The sequence below is a fragment of the Saccopteryx bilineata genome, chromosome 6, assembly GCF_036850765.1.
Source record: "Saccopteryx bilineata isolate mSacBil1 chromosome 6, mSacBil1_pri_phased_curated, whole genome shotgun sequence".
Classification (NCBI taxonomy): Eukaryota; Metazoa; Chordata; class Mammalia; order Chiroptera; family Emballonuridae; genus Saccopteryx; species Saccopteryx bilineata.
This window is the reverse complement of record NC_089495.1, coordinates 33,527,631-33,555,336: the sequence shown is the minus strand read 5'-3', so window position 1 is coordinate 33,555,336 and position 27,706 is coordinate 33,527,631. Positions and strand designations below refer to the sequence as shown.

Genomic DNA, 27,706 nt, shown 5'->3' with positions numbered 1-27,706 from the left:
TCAGGTAATCCTCTTTTGTTATAAATCCACAATCAGAGAAACATTAAGTAGAGAGCCTAACTTTCTAATTTATAGAATGGAGCTCTCTTCCTTAAAGCCCTGTGTTCTTTCTGAAACCCTCTCTGCTCTTTAAAGTTGAAATATAGATGCCTGCTAGGAGAAGCTTTAATAAGAACAGAGATGGCAACTCAAAGAAAGCCTCACAGACAAAAATGGGGAGTAGGGCTCCTGAAGGCTCAGAGGACTGGATGGTCAGTCACCACAGTAAACCAGCCACCTGGAGAATCAAGGAAGATTGAGTCAGATCTAAGATCGGATAAGGCCCTGGCAAATGCAAACTAGTCCACCCAGCTGGGCCGGCGTGGGCAGGTCCCCACCCCTCAGAGAGCGGAGACATGGGGCTCCAGAGTGCAGCAATCTGTCCCTCAGTCTTGAGTAGCCAGGAACCTGCTCCTCTACTGGCAGAAGGAAACACACGCCAAGGTTTTCCAGAGAATAATGAGTAAGACTCAATAGAGTCCACTCAAGTAAGACTTTCCTGAGCTATTTTAGGATCACATTAGGTGGAAGACAAAGAATTTCCAGCTGCCTCTCTGCACCTGTCCCCAGATCTCTTACTAGCATAAGAGCAATAGTCTAACAGGCCTGTTCGGGCAGAGGAAACAGGGCTCACCCACGTGCCCTCCAGGCATCTGCTCGTCTTCTCACATGTGACCTGCAATATCTCCTTGGACAATGGAAAGTTCACTGGAAAAGTCCTACCTGTGTCTATTATTTTGGCGCCGCTCTGAGTGGGCATCTAGGGGAGGCTGGTGGCACAGAAGACATAGCGGTAAATGGGTTTAACCCAGAACAGAAGGCAATGAATCCAGACCCAGCAGTCAAGGGTGTGGCTCTGCCCCTTATCTGAAGTCAACCTGGCAGAGAATAGAAGTGGCAACTATAACAAAGGGAACAAGGCGCCAGCACTTGAACAAACTAGAACAAAATATGCTCAGGAAATGTTTCAGAATACAAGGGAGTTATGTAAAATGAGATCCCAGAAAAGCCTTTGAACTCTGGCTCAGTGACAAAATCCTTGCCAAAGAAGTAAGTTTGATGAATCTTGTACACAGATCAGTAATGGGAATGCAAGTAAAATACAAGTTAATTAGCCACCTCCACCACAATCACAAAGTCAGGGGATGTAACTGCATCCAAAAGGTGGCTGAGACAGGCACGCACCTGAGGAAGGAAACACTCCGAAGACAACCATCTGCCTGGCTCGTTGGATCCCAATCTCAGGTCAACGCCCAAGTTAGGGATGGAGGTTTTTCAAAAGGGATGCTATAAATTCAATGCAGAGGAGGAAGAAAATGAGAAAGGAACTAACTCTTACTGACTGCACATTCTGCCAGGAGCAGAGCACTGTGCCAGGAGCACTGTGTACATCATCTCCTTGGATCCTCACACCAGTTCTAATAAGGTAACAGTCCCCTTTCCCAGCTAATAAAACTGACGATCTTAAAATTTAAGTAATATGCCTAAGGTCACCCTGCCAATGTGTGGAAGAGCTGGTATTTGACCTGGGAGCATTACATATATGTAAATATGTTCTTTTTTAATAGGTTCCGACTTATTTTAATTTCCCTTGGTATTTATTTCATCCATTTGACAAATATTTATAAAGAAACTGTTATATAAGGTGCTACTCTTCCAGATGCTGAAGATAAAGCAATGAAAGGCTCCATCTCCAAGAATATAATTCTACTGTACTAATTCAAAGCTTCATTGCTTCCAACTTGGGGTCAGAAAGAGGAAAGATGGGGAATCAGTGACCTAAAAAATTTTAATATTCATCCAAACAACATAAACCCTTGGGAGTTGACCTGTCTTGGCTATTCTGATTAATGTATAACTTAAACACACATGTACAACTTGAATAGGTAAAAAATAATATGAACACTACTCCACAAGCCAGTGGTAACTATGTAGATACAAAATGTGCTCAGACCAAAGACTACACAACCAGAAGGGAATATATAACACTAGCAAATCACTTGAGGAAGTAATTAGTTATATGAGGAAGTAAACAGTTATGCATACCTAAGGCAATAATTTGAGACTTTCATTATAACTATTTGCTGAATACACAAATGAGTAAAAGAAAATTATATGAGAAATAACCTTTTAAAAAATTACTTGGCCCTGGCTGGTGGCTCAGTGGATAGAGCGTTGGCCTAGTGTATGGACGTCCTGGGTTTGAACCACAGTCAGGGCACACAGGAGAAGCAACCATCTGCTTTGCCCCATTCCCTCTCCTCCTTCTTTCCCTCTTCCCCTCCCATAGCCAGTGGCATGATTTGTTTGAGCACAGTCTGTGCACTGAGGGTAGCTCAGTTGGTCCCAGTGTGTCAGCCTCAGGCACTAAAAACAGCTCAGTACTCAAGCATCGGCCCCAAGTGGATCCCAGCCAGGGTGCATGCGAGAGTCTGCCTCACTATCTCCCCTCTTCTCACCTAAAAAAAAAAAAATGACTTGAAGCTCTAACCACGGAGAAACAAAATAAAAGTTGTCCTTAAAGAGCAAAAGAATATTCCCCAACTTACTAACCTGTTTTCAACCCAACTCAACAAGGAATAAATTAATGATCTGGCCACTGGGGGAAATATAATCAAGTAAATGTATGAGCAAAAGGTAGATGAGCGAGCCATGTAGCAAGATATCAAGAAAACAGATGAGATTCTTGACCTATGGATTAGACCCTCTAGGTAGACAGACAGGATCCTTCCAGTAGACCACACAGGCCAGTGCATGAAAGAGGTAAGTCTGGCCAGCGGTGGACACCCACCCAAGTCAGATAAAATTGATGCAACATCAAATGCTCTCACTGTGGACTCCACTCAAAAGACAAAGGCACAGGATAGAAAGAGAGAGAGAATTTTCTGTCAGGTTGTTTGGATCCTAACCTTAAACACGTCACTGCCTGACTTTGCCCCACCTCATTTTCTTCTTGCCCACCTTCCATCAGAAGTAGCACAAGGTAGGAAAGAGGCAGACCCACAGAAAGGCGAAGTGTCTCAGGGACCGGAGGCCCACCCAGCCTTCCCGGCCAAGACTTAGAGAATACAGCTTGTGGCAAAATGGGGAGAACCGGTGATTCCGGGTGACAGGTATATGGGTTTCACTCTTTCAACTTTTCTATGTTTGACATTTTTCTAAAAATAAAGTGTGAGCAAACAAAATACAGCTTCAAAAAGTTTGCTGTGAGAAAGGGATGAAAATGCTCTATCATTCCCCAAATCTCAGTGATAGACTGGGTAACTCTAAACTTTACATTCCAAACAGTCAACTTGACCCAACAAACATGGAGATTAAAAATGACTCTTCTTTAAAGAGGCCTGGGAAGCCCCTCTTTCACTCCTGATGTCCGTCTCGCCAGGCTGGAGCCGTATGCTGACATGTGGCATTCCCCCTCTGAGTTCCCTCCCGGAGCAGGTGCCAGGGTGTAGGGGACTGCTTCTGACCTCTGCAGTCTGAGGTCACTCTTCTCCCTGGAGCCACCCTGGTCTTCTCAGAGAGTGCCACAGATACCCCCATCTGAGAACACCAACAGTGCCAAAGGATTCATTTAAACAAGGGCAGTTGATCCTACGCCTGTGGTTGGCAAAAGAGCTGCCAATGCGGAAGTGGAAAAATTCACTGCCAAGGGATGAAATTCATTCAAATGACAACCTACTCCGTCGCTGGCCATTCCGGGAAAGCAGGGAGTGGAGATTTGTAATGGGAAAGGAAATCTGTTACTCTATATACATCATAATTCACTTCATGACTTAGTCCGGAAGGAAGGGAAATCCGAGTTCAGCGCCTGCCTGACTAGCCCCTTGTTGACTTCCCCACTCTATCACCCCTCAACCCAACCCTCTGTCAAGACCAGAGGACCAAAATATCTCCCCTCTGTGCTCCAAAAGGACTCACAGGGGCACCTCACACCTCACACTTTCCCCGGCTGGCTCAGTCTGACTTCCAGGGCTGGGATTTACCAATGTCACTCAGCAAGGTGAGGATGGCTCCTTCCCGTAGTCCACAGCAGTTCTCAAACTGGTTCAGGTACTGTCAAGAAGATGAAAGGAAGTGTCAGACTGAGTGTCAGACCACCAATAAGTCCCCAAATGGCTTTTACCAGTGGAAATCATCTGAGTGCGGACCCTGGCCCTGGGCTTTGGGGACCTGGCTGACAGGCAGCCCCAGCAGTGTGACTGGCAGGGGCTGGCCCGAGGTGGAGAAGGAGGAAGCTGGACTGAGAATGCCCAGCAGTGCTCACTTCAGCATGCTGAGGGGTCTGAGTCATTCTAAGATGAGGGACTTTCAGTCTCAGCTGTGCTGCAGTTCTGAGGAGGGCAGCCCATGCTCTAAGCTCAGCCACAACTGGTTCACTGCTCCTGAGCTTCGGTAAGAAACTAAAAATCACCCTCTGACCACTTCCCAACCTCGCCCTGCCAGTGGGGTGATGATGACAGAAGGGAATATTTAATGAGCACTTACTAGGTGCTTGGCACCAGGCTAAACTCGGCGCAGATTAGCTAGGTAAGGCTTTACCTGCAGGGTCTCACTTCATCCTCCCACTGCCACTGGGTAAGTACTGTTGGAATTTCCATTTCGCAGGTAAGGAACCTGAGCCTGGAGGGCTCGGCAATCTGTCTGCTCACACGGCCATTCCAGGGCAGAGCTGGAATATGAAGCCATGGTATCTGAGGCTCGAGCCCAAACCCTTAACCCCTTTGCCCTCCTGGCCCTCTCAGTTCTTCAAGGGGCTCAACATACTACTGGAAATTGGCCTCAAATCAAGACAATGGAGAAAAATCTTCTCAATGGAGGTTTGCAATCATTAACTAACATTTAGAACCACGAATGCCCAAGAGTCAGTTTCCTGAGCCAGGAGTACAGGCTTCACGTTTTCAATCTGTTCTGGCTTTTACATTTGCTCATGTGCTGGCCAAGCTTGTCTTTGGCCAGGGGGTAGATTTTGAACTTTTTAGAAGAAGAAAAGACAGGCTACTTCATCTGGAGAACAAAGAGAACCCCATCGCTCTGGGCAGCGGCCTCCTCCAGGTCCCCTGGACCCCACCAGGAACAACCTGGACAGAGCCCCTTAGAGTGCACTCACTTCCTGCTTCCCCAGGTCACCCTGTGCCCACGCCAGGTTAATCATGCTGAAGTATGAATCTTCGGCCCTGGCTGACTGGCTCTTTGCCGTCTACAAGATCAAGTCTGAAGTCCTCTGCCTAGCTTTAGGGCCCTCCATAATCAAGTCACATCCCACCTACCTCCTACACTGTCCTTTTAGGAACCATGTGTTCAACGACAACATGGCTTTATCTCCTTAAATAGCTGCTGTTAGTAATCAGATGATTGTCAAAGGTTAGGAAAACAAAGAGGAAAATCGATGCTTTGTATCATTCCCCCATTTCTCATCTCTTATCAGTGCCCTGCCTGTGGTCAAGCCAGTGACTAAGTTCACATCCGTGACATTCCCACGATCGCCCACCTCTCCTGGCGGAAGAAAGCTACTGGGGTGGATCAACCCTCCTGGAAAGTTTCCTTATGAAAACGCAGACGGAAGAGCCAGAAGAGTAACGAAAGCAGCAAGCTGCCCGGCCCAGGAAACCACCATGTGCAGACAGAAGAAATGCCTGGGTGTCCCTCCCTAATATCATGGACCCTCTTCTAAGGGAAGAGTGAGGAAGATGTGCACTGACAGAGAAACCTCTTTTTCAACATAAAAACAGCTCTTTGTCCAGAGCTTGTAGTTGTCCTCATGCTATCTGGCGCCATTCGGTTTCACAGATGGAGAGGTGGCCTGCGGCTGGGCTCATAGAGGCTGCGGTCCAAGCTCCGCCACTGCAGCTGTGTGAGGGGGCCACCCACCTAACCTTCTGGGCCCTGATGTCCAGCCTTTACATGAGAACCATACCTGTTTTACCAACATCACAGGGTTGTTAGAAACCAAATGAAGCAACATAAAAGCAGGTGTGAGATGCTGTTTTAGAGAACATCAGGGAGGTGGACACACACCACCGTCCCCGAGATGACGAAGGGCTGCCACCACCCACCCGGAAGTGTACTTTCTAGTAAAGAGAAGTTAATCTGGTGAGAAGAAAAAAAGCAGAGCCCAGAAGGTGAGTCAGTGGTGGCTCCGGAACCCCAGACGAATTCCCTGGTTAGTAAGCCAGCCTCCTTCCTGCTCCACTCTGTGACCCTGAGGGTGCTGCTGCCACATCTGTGGGAGAAAACCCCTCCTGATAAGGACAGTGGTGACGATGACATGAAAGACTGAAGTGGCCCTGACATGCTGAGGGAGGAAAAGTTTGTTTTGGAACGTGTCCAGTCTTTCCCCACACGCAAGACCTGTGATTGTTTCCTTGTCACTTTAGTGATCCCTGTGCAGTACGTACAGTGAGCCCTTCCCTGACTTTCTCGTAAGAGCTTCTGATTCAGCCTCGCTTCACGCCCCACAGTGGACACAGACGGGGAACTTGAGAAGCAAAAGCGATCCCGCTGAAGTCACCGTGGCTCCCTGAGCTTCCTGATGATGAAAGCGGTGACAGGTCTCCCCACTGCTTCCTCCCTGACAGGCTGCCCCGCCCACCCTGGCAGCCTCACCTTGCGGAGATCACCCCCTTGGCAGTACTCCATGGCCAGCAGGGGCAAGTCGTTGGGAGCCAAGTTCTGCATCCCCTCAGGGACATCCCGGGCGGCCACCACATTGGGGTGGTTGAGCCTAGAGGGGAAGAAAAACCAATGAAGGAGGAACCTGAGCTTTGGCCCAAACCCACTCCCCACTCTGTCCATGTCTCAGTGAAGCTCGTATCACGACAAAGGCCTAGAATAGCCCAGGGCCCTCAGGAGTAAGCAGGAAGACAGAGGTCAGAAACCGGTGCCTCGCCTCACTGCCTGGTCAGTTAGCATCCATCCTGCTCTACTTTTAGCACCATGAACTTAGGGACTCTGGAGTGCATCAAGGATAAGTTAATTTTCTTTTGAATGCCCCATATCAAGTTCTCATTGTACTTCAAAACTGCTTCTAAAAGCAGAGAAAGTAGACAGACTCCAATCTCATGCCATTTGAGTAAAGACAGTGTGTGGGTACATGTGTATGCACGTGTGCGGTGTGTGCATGCAGACAGGGTGACGCCTCCCCTTTCTAAGAGGGTCATGGGGGGAGCACTGTTCGAGGTCTTCCACCCTGATGAGGTTGCTGGGAGGACAGCACCCATCTAGGGACTGCCAGGCCCCGTCTCCACGTTGGAGGAATAAATAGCAATAGCAGGTTCACAGCAGTGGAGAGAATTGGAAATATAGGAGGAAAAGGATTTCTGCTGACAAGGGAAAATTCACTGGGATGACTATTTTAAATGCATTACTATAACACATAAAATTGACCCAAAGCCGTTGACAAGGCCCAGTGCTGGACACTAACCATCCGGCTCTGGAGTCTCCACCTGGACAGTCCGGCTGGCATCCTGATTGTGGGACTGAGATATGCAGCAGGTGGGGCTGCCGCTCCAGATCCCAGAGTTCAGCTGGCTCTTTCCAGATTTCATTTCAACACCTCGTGGTCCCTCAGCTCTGGCAGCGCCTTGCCCCCTCCCCGCTCCCCCCAGGGTGGCTCTGTTGAAGTGGCTGGGCGTGCCGGTGTATCAGGCTCTCACCTTCTCATGATCTGGATCTCCAGGCACCACCGCTCTCGATTCCGGGGGCTGAGCTCCTGCCGGCACTGCTTGATAGCGATCTGCTCACCTGTTTCCTGCAGCGAGAGCACACACACGGGAGGAGTCAGCACAACCGTGGAGAAATCTGCGGGTCAAACCTGAAATTGTCTCCCGGGGGCCCAAAGCATGGATCACAAACACCTCCAGGCTCCTGAGACCCGCATATGTATCCACTGATAGCTATCCCCAAGTCACCTACCAGCCCACCAGGCTGGTCTCCACCCTGCCCTCTGCCCTCCTTATTTCTATCCATCCAGAGTCTCGTCAAGGTCTTGCTCCATTCCCACCTCCTCCTCAAGACCTCTGCTGCCCATTCCTGCGTGAGAGATTCCTCATTCCTCTGAACACTGCCTACTGTCATACCAGGCTGAACCATGACATTGCCGTCTCGACCCTTCTGACCTACACAACTGCCACTTCCATATGGTTCATCCTGATAGTTAATGCCACATTCTCTTCACATTTCATGTTTCTCTTGAGAGTTTTGTCTCTCCAGAGAAAATGCAAGCCTAGTATAGGAGATAGAAGACAGACTGGTTCAAATTCGAGCTCAGCTATTTACTAGCTCTGTGACCTTGGGAAGACCACTTGGTCTCAGTTTCTTCATCTCTAAAATGGGAATACGGATGCCTAACTTTCAGGACTGTCGTGTAGCTGAACCCCAGCAGTGCCCAGCTGTGAGCAGTGTCCAGTAACACTCCTGGGGGCACACTCATGGCATGCAAGTATTCATGGCAGTTAAGCAGTTAAAGTCCCCCAAAGTTTGGCTCTAACCTTTCCAGCCATTCTCACACAACTGACCCCAGGCACCTGACACTGCAGCTAGGTTAGACCACCTGTCCCGCTCCTGTGCTTTTCTCGTCTGGGCCCTGCAGGGGCACAGGCACTACAGTCTCTACTGCAAGGGACTCTTGCCCTCCTCTCGAAACATGTAACTCCATTGTACATACCAACCAAAGATTTATTTTCTGTAGGGTCATAGGGTAATTTTCTCTCCTTTGTTAAACTGTAAGCTTGTTATCCTCATGCACTTTAACCTCTACTCTAATAACTAGCACAACTGAGACTTTGTGAATGGAAAAGAAGGTAATCAATAAAATTTTTGTGGCCTGACTGAGCGGTGACGCAGTGGATTGAGAGTCGGACTGGGATGCAGAGTACCCAGGTTCGAATACCCAAGGTCGCCAGCTTGAGCGTGGGCTCATCTGGCTTGAGTGCAGGTGCGCCAGCTTGAGCATGGGGTTGCTGGTTTGAGCATAGGATCATAGACATGACCCCATGGTTGCTGGCTTGAGCCCAAAGGTCACTGGCTTGAGCCCAAGATTGCTGGCTTGAGCAAGGGGTCACTCACTCTGCTGTAGCCCTCCCACCCCGGTCAAGGCATATATGAAAAAGCAAGTCAATGAACAACTAAAAAGGAGCTGCAACAAAGAATTGGTGCTTCTCATCTCTCCCCATTCCTACCTGTCTGTCCCTCTCTCTGACTCTCTCTGTCACAAATAAAATTAAAATAAATTAATAAAATAAAATTTTTGTGAATAATTAACTGACTGTCTGGGTCCTGATTAAGTCTTCCCTTCTCCTTGCTCTAGGCAGCAGCATGGAGCCACAGGAGACAGACTAAAAGTGGGGACCCTGAGGCCGCAGCACTGGCAGCAGCACGGGCAGTGACTCCAGCCTTGGCCACTCTGATCGCCACAAGGGGTCACCACTACTCTGCTTCCACCTCCGTGGAGGCCTCCAGGATTGCTGAGGGACAACAGCTGCCTCTGGCTGTGGTTTTGGTGGCATCTGTCAGGGAGCTGGTCTGGCCATCAGCCAGCAAGCTATCCCCCATGTTCTGTGCACCTGCAGCAAGAACCTCTCCACCAGCCCCAGACTCAATATGCACCCCAGGAGAGCCACAGCCTGCAGGATGGCACAGTATCCATTAATAAGAAAAGATCTCAAAACCATATGAAAATCTTACTGTTGCCCAATTGAAGGTTATCCTCGAGGTCCTGTCAGACTACTTTCTCATTTTATGAAAATGTCTACCAAAAGTAATTCATGTGTACCAATTCATATGGTGCTAATAGGACCCAAAACAAGCACATCAAGCATTGTGGCTAGACCTCCCAGTATGCATGTGGCTGTCCGGACAGTAGAGTGCCATCATGTCCACGCATTTACCAAACTAGCCATGATCCCTGCAGAGCAGGGACCTGTCCAGGAAGAAAAGAAAAAATGGAAGTCTCCAAACACAAGTACAAGTCATCTAATAAGACCACTGAATCACTCCTCAATAAACCAGTCCCTAAAACTGACGGTCAAAAACTACAAGCTTCAGAAAGGAGGTGGAAGCATCTCTGACCCTTACAGCGCCAATGCCAGGAAACAGATACTAAACACCTCGAAGACACTCTCAGAAGTCGCTTTTATCAAATCCCACTATTGCTGTGGTTAAGCACTCTGTCATGCAGTTACCTCATACGCCTACCTTGTTTTTAGCAGCTCTACTGAGATATATTCACATACCATACAATTAATTCATTTACATATTTAAAGTATACGATTGAATGGTTTGGGGTATACTCTGAGCAGTACAACCAAAACCACAATCAATTTTAGAACATGTTCAGCATCCTCCAGAGAAACCCCAGACCCTCAGCAGTCACTCCCCTTCTTACCCTCGACCCCTTCAGCCCTAGGCAACTACCAATCTACAGTTCTACAGACTGGCCTGTTCCGGGCATTTCATAAAAATGGGATCACACAATATGTAGCCTTTTGTGATGGCATCTTTCACTTAGCAAGTTTCCAAAGCGCACCCATGCTTTAGCCACATGCCTCCTTTTGTAACAACAGAGTCCTAGGTGTAGCCCATAGTAGTCGGCGTTGATAACCAGTTTCTGCTGTAAGTATCGTTCACATAGTTTGCTATTAGATCCTCGATCCTTGCCTAGATTCCAAAGCTCTGAAGATGTTTAAAAATTGCAAATTCTGTTCCTATTGAACCAGTTAGCACAGCTGTGCAAGTGAACTTGGGTAGAAGTCCACCTAATACTTTTCAAGAGTTAGGAAACGTGTCAAAAGAACACTATTTCTTCAGTCGATGTAAACTTAATTACATCTCACAAAATGTCCTTCCCTCTCTACATCAGGAACGTCCGAATGCCTCTGCCTGTTCTCGACTGACTGGAATTTGATTTCAAGTTTCACTTCACACTAGTGTTCACACTAACATTTTTGCCCAATTCTCTGGTGGTAACTTCATCACTAGCAGCTCTCACCTGCCATTTTGGATGCTTGTTTCCAGTCAGATGGGCTCCCAGAGAAACTCAGACTGCAGAATGAAGAGCTCTACAAGTGAGAGAGACTGATGGGCCAAGCTGCAAGTGAGGGGACACTGTTGATAGCATCCACTCAGCATGTGAAGTTTTGATGGACAGACTTATAAGCAACAGTTTAGCAGAAGACATTCATGGCCTGTTACCTCAGAATGACTGAGTTTAAACCAAGATATTTTAAAATGTGCATCTATTTTAACTTCAATTCACAGAATGGTGTTAATTTTCAATGGCTGCTGTAACAAGTTGGCACAAATTCAATGGCTTAAAACAACAAAAATTTATTTCCTTAAAGGTCTGGAGGTGAGAATCTAGCACAGGTCTCACTGGACTAAAATCAAGATGTTAGCAGGGCCATTTTTCTTTCTGGAGGCTCTAGGGGAGAATGCATTTCCTTGCCTTTTCCAGCTTCTGGATGGAGGTTTCATGCATTCCTTGGCTCAGGGCCCCTTCCTCCATCCTCAAAGCCAACAAAGACCAGTTGAGTCTTTGTCACACTGCATCACTCAGACACTTACCCTCCTGCCTCCCTTATCCAACTGAGGATAATCTCATCTAAAGTCAATTGATTAGCAACTTTAATTTCATCTATGCTCTTAATTCCCCTTTGCTGTGTAACTTCAGGTAGTTACAAGTACAGGAAATTAGGACATATAGACATATTTGGTAGGGGCCATGACTTTACCTACCATAAATAGTACATGCTTCCTTCATAAAAAAAATGACAGATAAATCAAACCCAAAAAGTATATTTATTAAGTGACTTAGAAAATATTTTATATTCTATCTATACATAGATAATTGTAGTGTTCTGCTGAACACAAACACTGGCTCCAACATACCTGTCACCTGGCCCAACCCAGAATCCAGGAATAAACTTTGATATGGAAGACTGATATTAAAGATTGAAGATTTGATAATGGCCTTAATATTTAAACTCAATCTAAAGAGTGAATTTAGTCATATGAACACTGGAATAAATGGGTATACAGAACAAACAAAACTGACTTTCTATCTGTGGACAGTTCTGCTTAGTCCCACAGTTATGGGGGAAACCCTAACTTCCTATGCCTGGGGACGTCCCATATAGGTATAGATGCACAAACCATTGTTAAACAGTGGCCCTCTAGGAAATACTCTAAAACATTCCAGTTTTTCCTGAGTAATGTTTAACTTGAAACACAAACTCAAACACTTTCTGTTCTAGAAAGCAAAATTCAATAAAAACAATACAGAAATAGACTATGAGTACAGTTTTGAAACCCAGGGGACTTTGTTCTTCACCAGCAATGAAACTCAAATGGCCGTGGGTGACTTTCTTTATTCAGCCTAGAATCCCCTACTCTCAGCTCAGTGCTTTGGAATCCTAGACTTGACTAGAACCATCTCACTATCCAACTTATAGTAAGTGGATTCCTCATTTGGCACAAAATTTTAATTGGTTTATATTTCGAGAAATGGAGAAAGGGGCCAACAGTATTATCTGTGTTGGATGTAGTTCTTATAAAGGTCCTTAAGAGCCTCTTTCATGCTTCGCTCTTTGTACATGAAAACGTAAAACCTGTGTATAAATGTGAGTGCACTATAAAGTGTAGGAAGCAGAAGGTGGTGGGGGGAGACTCATCCTCAGACTTCTGCCAGCTACTGAAAACTGCCAAGGCACAAGTGATCTGGAAGGTTAGTTTATACAGAAGATGAAGCAGCATCCCAAACAAAGTTAGCCTTCTTTTAACAAGCAAGGGGAAACTCATAGGAAGCCAAAAAGTACATTCAAACCCTTAACACAAAAATCAGTCTCTTGTTACCATGGTAACCATCCAACAGACCACTGTGGGATAAGGGGGGCAATTAGTAATTACCTCCTTGTTCTTTCTCAGACCTCCAAAATGAATGTTCCAGAAAGGAGGTACAAAGCTGGGCCCAGAGAGATCCCAGGGACAGAACCCAGGCCTGAGAGTCAAAAGGTTCAAGGTCTGACTGCAGCTTTACCCGACTCAACAGCACTGATCAGTCTACACTGAGTGAGCTCTGACTTCAATCCACTTACTTCAGTGTAAACACTCAACGGACCCTGCGGCCTCCAAATTCACCCACAGGGCCCGAGGGTGAAGTTGGTCAGGGTGTAACACCCTCATCCTTCATCTGGTGTGTGTCACTGAGCCCATTACTTAAGTTTCAGGGTCTTTAACCACAAGATGGAGATGGCTCTGCCCCCTGCCCTGTTGTCAGTTAAAGTGAGATGGAGTGTCTGCAAACAGTGAGCCTTGAGTAAATCACAGTGGGATCATTTCCTTTCTCCCGCCCAATGCTGCTGCTGCTCTACCCCTGAAGTGCCTTGTCTTCTCCCATCAGACTGTCTACAGCAGGGGTCGCCAAACTGTGGCCCCCTGAGGCCATCTATCCGGCCCCTGCCGCACTCCGGAAGGGACACCTCTTTCATTGGTGGTCAGTGAGAGAAGCACATTGACCATCTCATTAACCAAAAGCAGGCCCATAGTTCCCATTGAAAGACTGATCAGTTTATTGATTTAAATTTACTTGTTCTTTATTTTAAATATTATATTTGTTCCCATTTTGATTTTTTACTTTAAAATAAGATATGTGCAGTGTGCATAGGGATTTGTTCATAGTTTTTTTTATAGTCAGGCCTTCCAACGGTCTGAGGGACAGTGAACTGGCCCCCTGAGTAAAAGTTTGGAGACCCATGGTTCACAGTCTACTTCCTTTCAAGATCCTGCTTAAGTTCCCTTTCCTCTGGAAGCCTTTGCTATCTGTCCTCTGAGCACTCAAGAAACAATACAGATAAAGCACCTAGACCACCTGCACCATGACACTCTTGATAAATAGTAGCCATTACTATTTCCACACAATCTGGTGCTTATATTTAGATATGCTTGCCATATTCCTAAGTATCCATTTTCTCTTTTTGATGAAAACATAAGCACATTGAGAACAAGGTCCTTTTTTCCCCCTGATGGATCTATGAGAGAGCTTACATCAGTCCTCAGTAAATTCTTTGTGAACTAATGTCCTTTTTTCCTTATTGATTTTAATTTATTGTGTTTACATAGATTCAGGTGTCCCACTGAATACATCTCCCCACCCCCATGTTCCCCTCAACATCCCCCTTGCTCCCCTCCCCCTAATGTCTTCCCCCCTTCCCTCCAGGATTTGCTTTCCTGCTCTCTATAATGCTTTGTTTTTTATATATATATATATATATATATATATATATATATATATATATATATATATATAATTTCACCAATCTCTTTCCCTTCTCTGATCCCATCCTCTCATTCACTTTCCCTCTGGTCCCTTTGATGCCTCCTCTGTCTCTATTCCATTTCTCAGTTCACATTGTTCATTGGATTCCTCAAATGATTGAGATCATATGGTATTTTTCTTTCTCTGCCTGGCTTATTTCACTTAACATAATAGTTTCCGGGTCCATCTATGTTGTCGCAAAGATAAGATTTCCTTCTTTTTCATGGCCCCATAGTATTTCCATGGTGTGTATGTGCCACTGCTTTTCAATCCACTTGTATACTGACAGACACTTGGGCTGTTTCCAGATCTTGGCTATTGTGAACAATGCTGCCATAAACATGGGGGTGCATTTCTTCTTTTGAATCAGTGATTTGGTGTTCTTAGGATATATTCCTAAAAGTGAAATAGCTGGGTCAAAAGGCAGTTCCATTTTTAATTTTTTGAGGAATCTCCATACTGTTTTCCACAGTGGCTGCACCAGTCTGCATTCCCACCAGCAGTGCAGGAGGGTTCCCTTTCTCCACATCCTCACCAGCACTTATTCTGTGTTGTTTCGTTAATGAGCACCATTCTGACTGGTGTGAGGTGATATCTCATTGTGGTTTTATTTTGCATTTCTCTAATGATTAGTGATGTTGAACATTTTTTCATCTGCCTATTGGCAATCTGTATGTCCTCTTTAGAGAAGTGTCTATTCATTTCTTGTGCCCATTTTTTTTATTTGATTGTTTATCTTTTTGGTGTTGAGTTTTATAAGTTCTTTATAAATTTTGGTTATTAACCCCTTATCAGATGTATTGTCAAATATGTTCTCCCATTGTGTAGTTTGTCTTTTTATTCTGTTCTTATTGTCTTTAGCTGTGCAAAAGCTTTTTAGTTTGATATAGTCCCATTTGTTTATCTTGTCTTTTATTTCAATTCCCCGTGGAGATAAATCAGCAAATATATTGCTCTGAGAGATGTCGGAGAGCTTACTGCCTATGTTTTCTTCTAAGATGCTTACGGTTTCACGACTTACATTTAAGTCTTTTATCCATTTTGAGTTTATTTTTGTGCATAGTGTAAGTTGGTGGTCTGATTTCATTTTTTTACAAGTAGCTGTCCAATTTTCCCAACACCATTTGTTGAAGAGGCTGTCTTTACTCCATTGTATGCTCTTACCTCCTTTGTCAAATATCAATTGTCCATAAAGGTGTGGGTTTATTTCTGGGTTCTCTGTTCTGTTCCATTGATCTATATGCCTGTTCTTATGACAGTACCAAGCTGTTTTGAGTACAATGGCCTTGTAGTATAACTTGATATCAGGAAGTGTAATACCACACACTTTCTCTTTCTCTTTCAAGATTGCTGAGGCTATCTGTGTTCTTTCTGGGTTCCATATAAATTTTTGGAATATTTGTTCTATATCTTTGAAGCATGTGATTGGTATTTTAATTGGTATTCCATTGAATTTATAGATTGCTTTGGGTAATATAGACATCTTAATTATGTTTATTCTTCCTATCCATGAACACAGTATATGTTTCCACTTGTTTGTATCTTCCTTGATTTCTTTTATCAATGTTTTATAATTTTCTGAGTACAAGTCTTCAACCTCTTTGGTTAAATTTACTCCTAGGTACTTTTGTTGTTGTTGTTGCAATAGTGAAGGGGGTCATTTTCTTAATTTCTCTTTCTGACAGTTCACTGTTGGTGTATAAAAATGCCTCTGTTTTCTGAATATTAATTCTATATCCTGCCACCTTGCTGAATTCACTTATCAGGTCCAGTAGTTTTCTGACTGAGACTTTAGTGTTTTCTATGTACAGTGTCATATCATCAGCAAATAATGATAATTTTACTTCTTCTTTTCCAATTTGGATGCCTTTTATTTCTTCTTCTTGTCTGACTGCTGTGGCTAGGACTTCTAGAACTATGCTGAATAAGAGTGGTGAAAGAGGATACCCCTGCCTTGTTCCTGATCTTAAGGGGATTCTTTTAATTTTTGCCCATTGAGTATGATGTTGGCTGTGGGTTTCTCATAGATGGCCATTATCATGTTGAGGTATGTTCCCTGTATTCCCACTTTGCTGAGAGTTTTGATCATAAATGGGTAAATTTTATCAAATGCTTTTTCTGCATCTATTGATATTATCATGTGATTTTCCTCCTTCTTTATGTTTATGTGATGAATCACACTGATGGATTTGTGAATACTGTACCAGCCTTGCCTCCCCAGAATAAATCCCACTTGATCATGATGTATGATTTTTTTCATGTATTGCTGGATCCGGTTTGCTGTTATTTTGTTGAGAATTTTAGCATCTAAATTCATCAGGGATATTGACCTATAGTTTTCTTTCTTTGTAGTGTCTTTGCCCAGTTTTGGAATCAGAATTATGCTTGTCTCATAAAAGGTGCTTGGAAGTCTTCCCTCCCCTTGAAGTTTTTGAAATAGCTTGAGAAGGATAGGAGTTAGTTCTTCTTTGAACATTTGGTAAAATTCACCTGTAAAGCCATCTGGCCCAGGGCTTTTGTTTGTTGGGAGTTTTTTGATAACTGTTTTGATCTCATTTGTTATAATCGGTCTGTTTATGTTTTCCGATTCTTCCAGATTGATTTTTTTGGAAGATTATATGTTTCAAGCAATTTGTCCATTTCACCTAGGTTGTCTAATTTTTTGGCATACAGTGCTTCATAATATCTTCTTACAATCCTTTGTATTTCTGCTGTGTCTGTTGTTACTTCTCCAATCTCATTTTTAATTTTATTTATTTGAGTCCTCTCTCTTTTTTTCATGGTGAGTCTGGTTAAAGGTTGGTCAGTCTTGTTTACCTTTTCAAAGAACCAGCTCTTGGTTTCACTGATCCTCTGTATTGTTTTTTTAGCCTCTATGTCACTTACTTCCACTCTGATCTTTATTATTTCCTTCCTTCTACTTCCTCTGGGCTTTACTTGCTGTTCTTTTTCTAGTTCTTTTAGATGTAGGGTCAAGTTGTTTATTTGAGCTTTTTCTAGCTTCTTGAGGTATGCCTGGAATGCTATGAACTTCCCTCTCAGGACTGCTTTTGCTGTGTCCCATAAATTTTGATTTGTTGTATGTTCATTTTCATTTGTTTCAAGGAAATTTTTTATTTCTTCCTTGATCTCATTGTTAACCCATTCATTATTTAATAACATGCTATTTAGTTTCCAGGTGTTTGAGTGTTTTTCAATTTTCTATTGTAGTTGATTTCTTGTTTCATGCCACTGTGATCAGAGAAGATGCTTGATATGATTTCAATCTTCTTAAATCTACTGAGACTCGTATTGTATCCTAATGTGGTCTATCCTAGAGAATGTACCATAAGCACTTGAAAAGAATGTATATTCTGCTGCTTTAGGGTGAAAGGTTCTGAAGATATCTACTAAATCCAGTTGATCTAGTGTATCCTTTAAGTCTGCTGTTTCTTTGTTAATTTTCCTTCTTGAGGATCTCTCCAGTAAAGTTAGTGGGGTATTGAAATCCCTTACTATTATAGTATTGCTGTTGATCTCGCCCTTTATGTCCATAAAAATCTGCTTTATATATTTAGGTGCTTCTATATTAGGTGCATAGATATTTATAATAGTTATTATCTTCCTGTTGGATTACTCCCTTTATCATTATGTAGTGACCTTCTTTATCCCTTACTATAGCCTTTGTTTTAAAGTCTATTTTGTCTGATATAAGTATTGCTACCCCAGCTTTTTCATTCATTTCCCTTTGCATGAAATATTTTTTCCATCCCTTTACTTTTCAGTCCATGTGTACCTTTTGTTTTGAGGTGGGTCTCTTGTGGACAGCATATGTACAGATCCTGTTTTCTTATCCATGCAGCTACCCTATGTCTTTTGATTGGAGCATTTAATCCATTTACATTTAAGGTTACTATTGATATGCAGTTGTTTATTGCCATTCATTCTTTAAATCTACATTCCTCTTTTACTAGATTTTTTCCCCCTTTGTTTTGTTTACAAGAGGCCCCTTAACATTTCTTGCTGCATTGGTTTGGTTGTAACGAGTTCTTTGAGGTTTTTTGTTTGTTTTTGTTTATTTTTGTCTGGGAAGCTTTTTATTTCTCCTTCAATTTTAAACAATAGCCTTGCTGGATAAAGAAGTCTTGGTTGTAGGCTTTTGTTCTGCATTACTTTGAATATTTCTTGTCATTCTCTTCTGGCTTCAAGTGTTTCTGTTGAAAAGTCAGATGTCATCGTTATGGGGATTCCTTTGTAAATGATTGCTTTTCTCTTGAAGCTTTTAGTATTCTTTCTTTATCTGTTAGCTTTGGTATTTTAATTATGATATGTCTTGGTGTAGGTCTCTTTGGGTTCCTCTTTAATGGGATCCTCTGTGCTTCTTGAACTTGTGTGGCTTTTTCCTGCATCAATTTAGGGAAGTTTTCAGCTATGATTTCTTCAATCAGGTTCTCTATCCCTTGTTCCCTCTCTTCTGCTTCAGGAACCCCTATTATGCGGATGTTGTTTCTCTTCATGTTGTCACAAAGCTCTCTTATAGTTTCCTCAGACTTTTTGATCCTTTCTTTTTGCTGTTCTGCTTCCATGCTTTCACTTATCTTGTCCTCTAAATTGCTGATTCACTCCTCTGCTTCATCCAGCCTGCTTTTAATTCCTTCTAGTGTAGTCTTCATTTCTGATTCTTTTTTATAATTTCAATGTCCTTTTTGATGCCTACTATCTCATTGTTTAGGTGTTCATTTTGTCCATCTATTGTTGCTTTAAGATCCTTGAGCATCCTAACAATCATTATTCTAAACTCTGCATCTGGTATCTTGTTTAGTTCCATCTCATTCAGTTCTTTTTCTGGTTATTTCTCTTGATTCATTTGAATTGTATTTCTCTGTCTTCTCATTTTGTCTCTATATAGACTGTTCCTTTGGCTGTGTTGTTTATGTAGCAGCTGAGTATAGGGTTGGTATTGTTTGCCTCCAGCTTTCAGTTGTGTTGTTTCTAGATCTTCTTGGGTTGGCTTCAGCTGTTTATAATCCGCTGTGGGCTACCTGTCTGCTGCTACTGCTCTTTTTGCTGTTTGTGACAGCATTTTCTATGCCTTAGCTGGGTCAGGTGTGAGGAGCCTTTCCTTAAGAAACCACTCTAACTAGGGTTGTTAGGTCCTGAGCTGATGCTCTCCATATCTGGCCACTGGATGTACCAGTTCTGGACCTCCCTGGCAGGAACCTGGTGCAGACCAGTGAGGGTCACTGTTTTTGACTGGCCCTTAGCAACCTTCTTGGAGCTACAGGCGATCCAGAATTTGTGGCTGCCTCTGCTGGGCCCTGATGCCATTGTAAATATCAGCTGCACTCCTAGGCTGGCTTTTATCTACTCTTGGCCAGTGTGTGTGGCCTCTCTATTCCTGAAGTGTAGTCTTTCTGATGGCTCCCCCACTGCCTCTGACTACTCAGGCAGTCTCAAGCACTGGCACAGGCTCACCACGGCAACTCGGGCTGCTCCATTGAGGTGGGGCACACCTCTTCAGGCTCTGCCCCTTGCCTTCGCAGCAGCAGGCTGCTGGGTTCCGCCCCCACTGGGGCACTGGCTGCCTCCCTGGGCTCCGCCCAGGCGGGCACATGGGACACCTCTCCAGGTTCTGCCCCTTGCCATCGCTGCGAGCAGGAGACCTCACTGGGCTCCACCCCATCTGCCCCACAGGCCAAGCACCTGGGCTGCCATGGCAGCCAGGCCCTCCCGCCCTTCGGCAGGTAACCAGCAGGTTGGAGGGGAGCTGTGTAGCCCAGACCTCAGCACTCAAAACCTATGTCCCTGATGAGCTGCCTGCTTCTAAGTGTCTGTCTGCACTAACTGGAACAGGAGAGCCTCTGGTGGGTGGGGTAATTGCTTCCTTTTGCTGGTTTGGTTCTCCCAGGAAGAATGGCCTCTTTAGGTTTAGGAAGTGACACTGTACAGGTGTCAGGGTAGCTGTCGCCCACAGTTTCTCCCTATGCCCTCAAGACTACACTCTCCTCTCACAACTCTAGTCCTCTCGGCGCTCCTCACTTCCGGAGCCCCGGGTAAGTGGCTGTGAACAAGGTTTTCTGTGCAGTCCCTTTAAGATGGGAGTCTGGGTCTGAGAGTTTTGTCTCCTTCTTGCAAACAGTAATCCAGCTCTTCTTTCAGCTAAATATTGTCCATACACCTCCTCTAGTCTCTGGGACTCCAGGCTGGGGTTCCAGTCCTGGGGCTGAGGACCCACAACTCTCCAGGCAACCCACCCCACCGTGAGAGACCCTCTGGGCCACCTCTCACTCTTGGGTGCGGGGCAACCCTTTCCGCATCTCCACCTTTCCTACCAGCTCAGTGTGGTTCCTTCAGTAATGCTTGGTTATAGATTCCTCTTAGTTTAGTCCAAAATTGGTTTTTCAAGATGATTGTTCCTAAGTTAAGTTGTAATCCACTTTGGTTCTGGGAGGTGGGAGTTGTAACGTCTGCCTACTCCATTGCCATTTTCCCTCATCCCCTGACCAGGAATTGAACCCAGAACATCCATATACTGAGCCGATGCTCTATCCACTGAGCCACCATCTAGGGCCTTTAGTGTTATTTATACTCAGAATGTTGAATCCAGGGGCTGGAAGTATCAACTCACAGTTGCTTCTCATATGTGCCTTGATTGGGTAAGCCTGGGGCTTTGAACCGGTGACCTCAGCATTCCAGGTCGAGACTTTATCCACTGTACCACCACAGGTCAGGTTTTTCTTTTTTTGTTTTAAAATCACGACAGCAGCAATAACCAAAACCAAGTGGACACAGGTCACCCAATGAGTCCTACCCTCATGCAGACCCCAGAGTGCTAGGTCCTTGCTATGTCCAGGACAGGCTCCATGGAGAAAGCTGTCCAAGCCTTCTTCACTTGTGAACTAATGTCTTTAAGACTCCAAAACACACAGATAAGCTGAAGTGAGCTTAGTCTCCAGTGAAGGGACAAGAAAAGTTACTACTATGTCACAGAAGGGATGATTCATAATATTTTACCTTACCTTTTATATCTACCTAACAGCCAGTGCACACATTACCTCATTTCATCCTCACACAAGTCTTTTGGGACCCAAGACAGTGCTTCCCAGACACGTTCCCATCAACATACACAGAGAGCCCATTTACAAGGCATCCTAGGACTTTTCCAGATGCTTGCAGAGTGGCTGCCTATGTCTGGCTCAGAGCCAAGGGAATCAATATCTTAGCAACCTCAAAAATTCCTGGGGGAACTTGTGGCCCAAAGCCATGAAGCTGATAATAACAGAGCCAGGCTTTGAACCCAGTGCTGTGTGAGTCACTCAGGTCATTTCCTTCTCTTCTTCTTTCGGATTTAACAAAGATCTTATTGAAATTACCAGCCTGTCTAGGATATACTGATCATTGGACTGAGGATTTAAGGGAGTACCAACACAGCAAGGATCGTCAAGGCCCGTGCTTGGTAAGAGAATAAAATAATTCAGGGAAACAGGGGTGGGGTCACTGTTACACTGGCCTTCCTCACTGGGAAATAATCATTTTAAACTCCTCTGTTAAACCAGGAAGACATATATATATTTCGTCCTCCACAGGAGGGTTTTTCCCTTAGTGCTCCAACATGATTTAGACTGATTATGGGGAACTGATAATGTTCTAGGGGTGCTCCCCACCTTGGATTCCCCTACCAGCATGAGGTTGGGATTCAAACAGATGTAGGTTCAGATTCCAATACCTTCACTTACTAGCTTGGCCTCTTTGGGTAAGACTTAACCTCTCAACTCTAGATTCTGTTTCCTCAGCTATAAAAATGGGATTAAAGACAGTAGTACTTTCTTCTAGGGATTACTGTACAGACTGGAGATAAGGCATGTAAAATACCCAGCCCAATGCTGGCATGTAGTAGGTTCCCATAAATGACGGGTCTATTATTAGGCATCACTTATCTGAGGATATTAGTCACACTGCATCATTCAGACACTGACTCTCCTGCCTTCCTCATCCAACCCAGGATAATTTTCTCATCGAAAGTCAATTGATTAGCAACTTTAATTGCATCTATGATCTTAACTCCCCTTTGCCGTGTAACTTAGCTTAGGCTCTTTTATGCAATTTCTCTTGAGATAAAATATAGTCTCTCTTTTGTAGACAAGGTACATGGAGTATTAGGAAAACATGCACAATTATGTTAAGTATAATAAGCATTATACCTGACTTGGAGTTAAGTAAACAGACACCACCCTATCCCAGCTGCTTTCTTCAAAAGACTCTGAACACAGGGGTATCCACCAGATAATATAATAATACTCATGTTCTGATCTTAAACACAGATTAAAGGACCTCCCTAAGTACCTAAAGCAGCTCTACAGATTTCCCCACCTGAGGAAGAACTAGGAAGATGGTGGAGAACTACCTGGACTCAGGTAGGCTCATCAGCAAGCATTCACTAAGTATCTGTGAACACTCAACTCTTCCCACCCCCTCAGCCCCTCCACTTTCTTTTCCAGCACTAAGTCCTGTCAATTTCACTCCTCAAATAGCTCTTAAATCTGCCCACTTCTCTCCATCTCCACCACCATTAGCCCTGTACAATCTCTCACCTGGACTACTCCAAAAGCCTCATAACAGGGCAGTGCAGTGGGGTCCTGGTACCTCAGAGCTGATTTTTAAATATATATATAGGAATTCAGTGAGAACTGGTTATTAAACTGTCCGTGGCTTGAAACGAGGTATGGTGGGAGTAGTTGCTCTGTGGAAACTGGAAACCACTACCAATCGGCACTTTTTTGGAGAGCTGATTTCCCAGAACAGTACTGCTTGGGCTCCTTCCAATCTGTCCCTGCAGTCAGAGTGGACTCCCTTCAACAGCTTCCTGTTGCTCTTTGGATCAAAGCAGAACCTTCTAAGCAGTGTCTGACTCTTACCTCCCTGGCCCCTGGCTCCCTGGCCCCTGGCTCTGTCATTATTCCTTCCAGTCACACTGCCGACTTGCCTCGACCTAGCCCTGTGTCTGGAATTCTCGCCCCACATTCTCTGCCCAATAACTTCTATCGATCCCGCAGGTCCCTGCTGGAGTGCCACGTCCTTGGGAAAGCATTCCTGTCCCTCCTATAAGGTCTCACTGCACTGAGCCCCTCTCCCATGTCATACTTATCACAGTTGGGAGCTTACATTTATAATCATTGATTAATGGCTCTTTCACTTTTCCAAAAAGGTCTTCATCAAAAACCAAAAGGGTTTTAATCACCATTGTATCCATAATAGACAATATTTATATGCTGAGTGAATGAATGGTTTTGTGCAACTAACACATGTATAATATAAAAAGTTGCTATAGGGGGAACTGAAAGCCAGACAGAGCCCTGGCTGACCAGGAACATAGAGCCTTAACAAGACACACTCCTACATACAAATAAAAAGGCATCATACAAGGCATGCCAAGTGAGTAAAGCCGAAGTTACTCACTGGAAGAACTAATTCCCACAGAATGAAGGGTTTATGGCGGAGATGGTCTAGAGCTGATGTTGGAGGAATGGGCAGAATTTATATAAAGCTGTCCAGGAAAGAGAGACTTAGACTTGTCCCTGAAAGGGCTTAGCCAATAAACCTGTGGGGAGCTAAGAGAGAACAGTAATGCTAGAAATACAGGGAGGCCAGACCGTGGAGGGCTCTCAAGTAGCACGATGAGAAGGAGTTTGACTATTGGCTTTTTAAAAATAAAAAAACCAAGTGAAGGGTTTTGAACAGGGGAAGGAACTTGAAAATAATAATTCTATAAGAGTAATACACACATACATACACACATTCTTAGGCCCATATATATGAAAACAGAAATGAAATTCAATCTGACAACAGCTTTCCAAACCCAGAGGGCATTTTGAAGTAGAGATGATACACAAGTTGCACATCTGGACAAAACTCTTTTGAAGGAAGTTCGGCTGCAGTGAGATGTTTTCCATGCCTAAGACTTAAAAAGGCCTGGTCTGTCTAGAAGCAGCCCAGCCCATTTCAGGTGTATGTGGGGCTATAGCAGGGGTCGAGAACCTTTTTGGCTGAGAGAGCCATGAACGCCACATATTTTAAAATGTAATTCTGTGAGAGCCATACAACGACCCGTGTATGTTACGCATTATCCGATAAAAATTTGGTGTTGTGCGGAGGACAGCTGTGATTGGCTCCAGCCACTCACAACCATGAATAAGAGCGGTAGGAAGTGAATGGATTGTAATACATGAGAATGTTTTATATTTTGAATGTTATTATTTTTTTTATTAAAGATTTGTCTGTGAGCCAGATGCAGCCATCAAAAGAGCCACATCTGGCTCACAAGCCATAGGTTTCTGATCCGTGGGCTATAGAATGATCTGGCTCTTCCAGTGTAATGCTATGCCTGTGGCTAAACTCTGACCAGAATAAATTTGAGCCAGTGCTATTACTAAGGCCCCCTTGTTCATCACTGGGTGTGAGACTGTTACTGCAGTGCAGAGTACAGTACTGGCTAACCAGTAGCCTCGATGACTCTCCCTGCTGGCTGCAGCCAGGCTCTTAGTGCTTACAACTTGCCATCGCTTCAGTCCAAAATGGTGCTTAGCAGTCCTTGACTAAAAGCAGGTGGCTAACTAAAGGACTTCAGGAGGTCTGAATTTGAATTCAGCTATTTGGGGAGTGAGAATTCCCTACAGCAGTGGTCTCCAAATTTGGTACAAGCACCCCAGGGGTTACCCAAGACTGGAATCCAAAAAAATAAAAAAGAAATGAAGCTTTTCGATATTAACTATAGTCATATAGTTAATATAACTCCTCAGACCATCTGTTACAAGGCCACTTGCCACTTCTGGTACTCAAGGTACCTGGAGGAAAAAGGGCATTTCACAGGCAGGGGTGGCTAAGGCTATGGGAACATGCTGCAGGTTTCATGTGCTCCTCTTAGTTAGAATTCTGGATTGTATTCTATAATTTTTAATAACTCTCATAAAATGGTTGAGTGGCTTACAAAGACTGCTGCAGAGAATTTCAGATCGTGCAACATCTGCACAAACAGAAAAATGGAAGAACTAACACATCTGGTGTGAGTTCATGTCAAGCACATAAGGAGTAAAATCAATGAGGCGCTTATCAGAAATAAAAAAGAAATCAGATCAAATAATTCAAAACTATAAAAGTTATTTGAAATATGGATTTTCACCCCAGATCCTTACGATAATTCTCATTTTCATGTGCACCTGTGTATGCTGCGCTGTGAAGTATTGTGAACCATACTGGGAAGACATCATAATTGGTATGTATTTAACAGATTTTCTTAAATTTTTAAAACATCCTAAAATATTTCAGTATTCTCCTCTTTTAAGTTTATCTATTTGTATCCCACATGACATATTAGTAAATGGTATTCTGTTAGCATAAATATGTAATTTAAATATATATTAATGTAATTGACACTGAAAGCTTAAAATTTTTTTACAATTTATTTAGGTGGCAGAGTCAATAAAGCTTGGGAACCACTAAGGTACCGCCTGCTTACCTCCCACATGCACCCATGTGGCCCACTGTGGGGTACAGGCAGTGAGAGGATGGCCTGTCCTCCCCAGCCCCCACCCTGCCTGCCCAGGCTCTTCCCAGCTGCACAGAGCCCCTACCTGATTGTGCCATCGGATGACGTTTCCAAATCCCCCTGTCCCAAGTCGTTCTTTCATTTCCCAGGCCCCACATGTCTGGGTTGGCAAGGAAGGTGACCAGCTCATACCGCGGCCAAGGTAACTCTGTAAGCAATTGGGGGGCGAGGGGCGCAAAAAGTTAAGAAAAAATAGAGCTCCAGGGGATGGGGAAGGTACGAGATACCATAGCCCTTCAGTGTACGATAAGAGAAAATTGAGCTGGTTTTCACTTTGTATGAAATTAAAGTTTGGTTTGCACTCTGGTTTTGGTAACAACCTTTTGTCTTTTTTCCTTTCCTCCACCCCCACCTCAGCCACTGTGTAAGCAAGCAGAGAGGAACGTCACTCGGACGGGTTCCCCAGCCTGGCCTCCAGCACGGGGCGCCCTGCCATCCTGCCCAAGCCCGCAGGGGCAGAATCGGTCCGAGCTTCCCCACGGTCACGTGAGTCTCCACACAGCCCGAATGAATCACAGCTCTCCCCCAACGCCACCCACCTCGAAGCAGCCACCTGGAACCGCCCCGGCCAGGGCTGTCCTCCCGGGCATCCCACCTCCAACTGCACAAGAGAAACGCTGCCATGCCGAAGCCCCCCAACTTTTAAAGTCGACAGAAGTTTCTTCGGGAGCCTCAAGTGAAGCGGAAGGTGCAAACTCGCCTGGGCAAGGGGTCGGCAGGTGGCACCGGGCCGAGTGCCGGGGGCCACGCCCGCCCGAGGACTCACCTGTTAGCTGGGACACGGGGCGGGGGGTGTGGGGGCTGGGGCGGCAAAACTGGGGGCTCTGGCACCACCCCGAAGACATTAAAATGCGGGAATCTTAAACGAGCCAGCCAAGCGCCACTTCCTCAAACACTTCCTGCTCCGGCGTCACGGACCACGTGGGCCGCGGCCCGCCCTTAAAGGGGCCGCAGGGGGCGATGTGCCGGGGACAGCGGCCGCACGCCCTGGGGGTACCCTGCGGACCCGCGCTCAGATGACTCCAGGATGGAAGCGTGTGGCTTCGAAACTATTTTAATTGAAATTGTACAGGCTGTGCTTCCAGAGATAAGAGAACAGCCCTAAAACAAGCCCCAATACGCCAGAATTCTCGTAAAACAAATGACTTCGGCCCGAAGCGGTTTCGAGGACTGGGGCAATGGGGATTTCCTCACCCCAGCCCTCCTGGGCTGAACTTGACTCCGCTTCCTAGACTTTAAAGTAGGTGGAATTTCCCGCGCCCCGGCAAGGATTGATTTAGGGACTGTTTACAAGAATTGCAGGGGGCTTTCTTGCCCTCCTGCTGCGTCCCCCTGGTCTGCAAGAGGCTCTTTGGCTCTGTATCAAGAATGATAAATCACAGCGTACTCCGTAGAATTAATATCCCCCACCAACTCTTAAAAAAAGAAAAAGAAAAAAAAAGAGTAGTGGAGCCCAGTAACGTTGAGAAATTGAGATGCGCTCAGCCCTGAAGTGTGTATCCTATTTCCTACCTACTTGGCATTAGAATAAGGTCTTTTACAGTAGTATCTCCTGTCTGCGGCATTATGTTAGCAGACAAAGGAGTTGTGTGTATGGTATATTTACTCAAGCATGAAAAATATTAAAAGAAACCTGAAATAATAATAGCTACATTTATAAAGTGCTTACTAAGTGCCAGACACTGTCTAAACTCTGTACGTGAATATCCTCATTCAATCTTCAAGGCAACCCTGCAAACTGGACAATACTGCATTGTTACCATCATCTCCACTTTCCA

The 27,706-nt window shown here is 44.7% G+C and overlaps 1 protein-coding gene across 2 annotated transcripts in view; it reads right to left on the bottom strand.

The window, feature by feature from the left end:
• Positions 1–26,816, bottom strand: part of IKBKB (inhibitor of nuclear factor kappa B kinase subunit beta) — a 64,253-nt gene extending 37,437 nt beyond the window's left edge. Inside the window, exons 1-5 of one of the 2 annotated variants that reach the window (XM_066234463.1) lie at positions 26,695–26,816; positions 25,954–26,076; positions 7,692–7,786; positions 6,643–6,760; positions 4,023–4,092 (exon numbers count right to left, since the gene is read on the bottom strand). In XM_066234463.1, coding sequence (XP_066090560.1) covers positions 4,023–4,092; positions 6,643–6,760; positions 7,692–7,786; positions 25,954–26,058 — 388 coding nt within the window. In that variant the 5' untranslated portion in view covers positions 26,059–26,076; positions 26,695–26,816. Of the gene's footprint in view, positions 1–4,022; positions 4,093–6,642; positions 6,761–7,691; positions 7,787–25,953; positions 26,077–26,694 lie in introns of those variants that run through there. The other variant, XM_066234461.1, reaches the window with a different exon arrangement.
• Between the last annotated feature and the right edge of the window lie 890 nt (positions 26,817–27,706).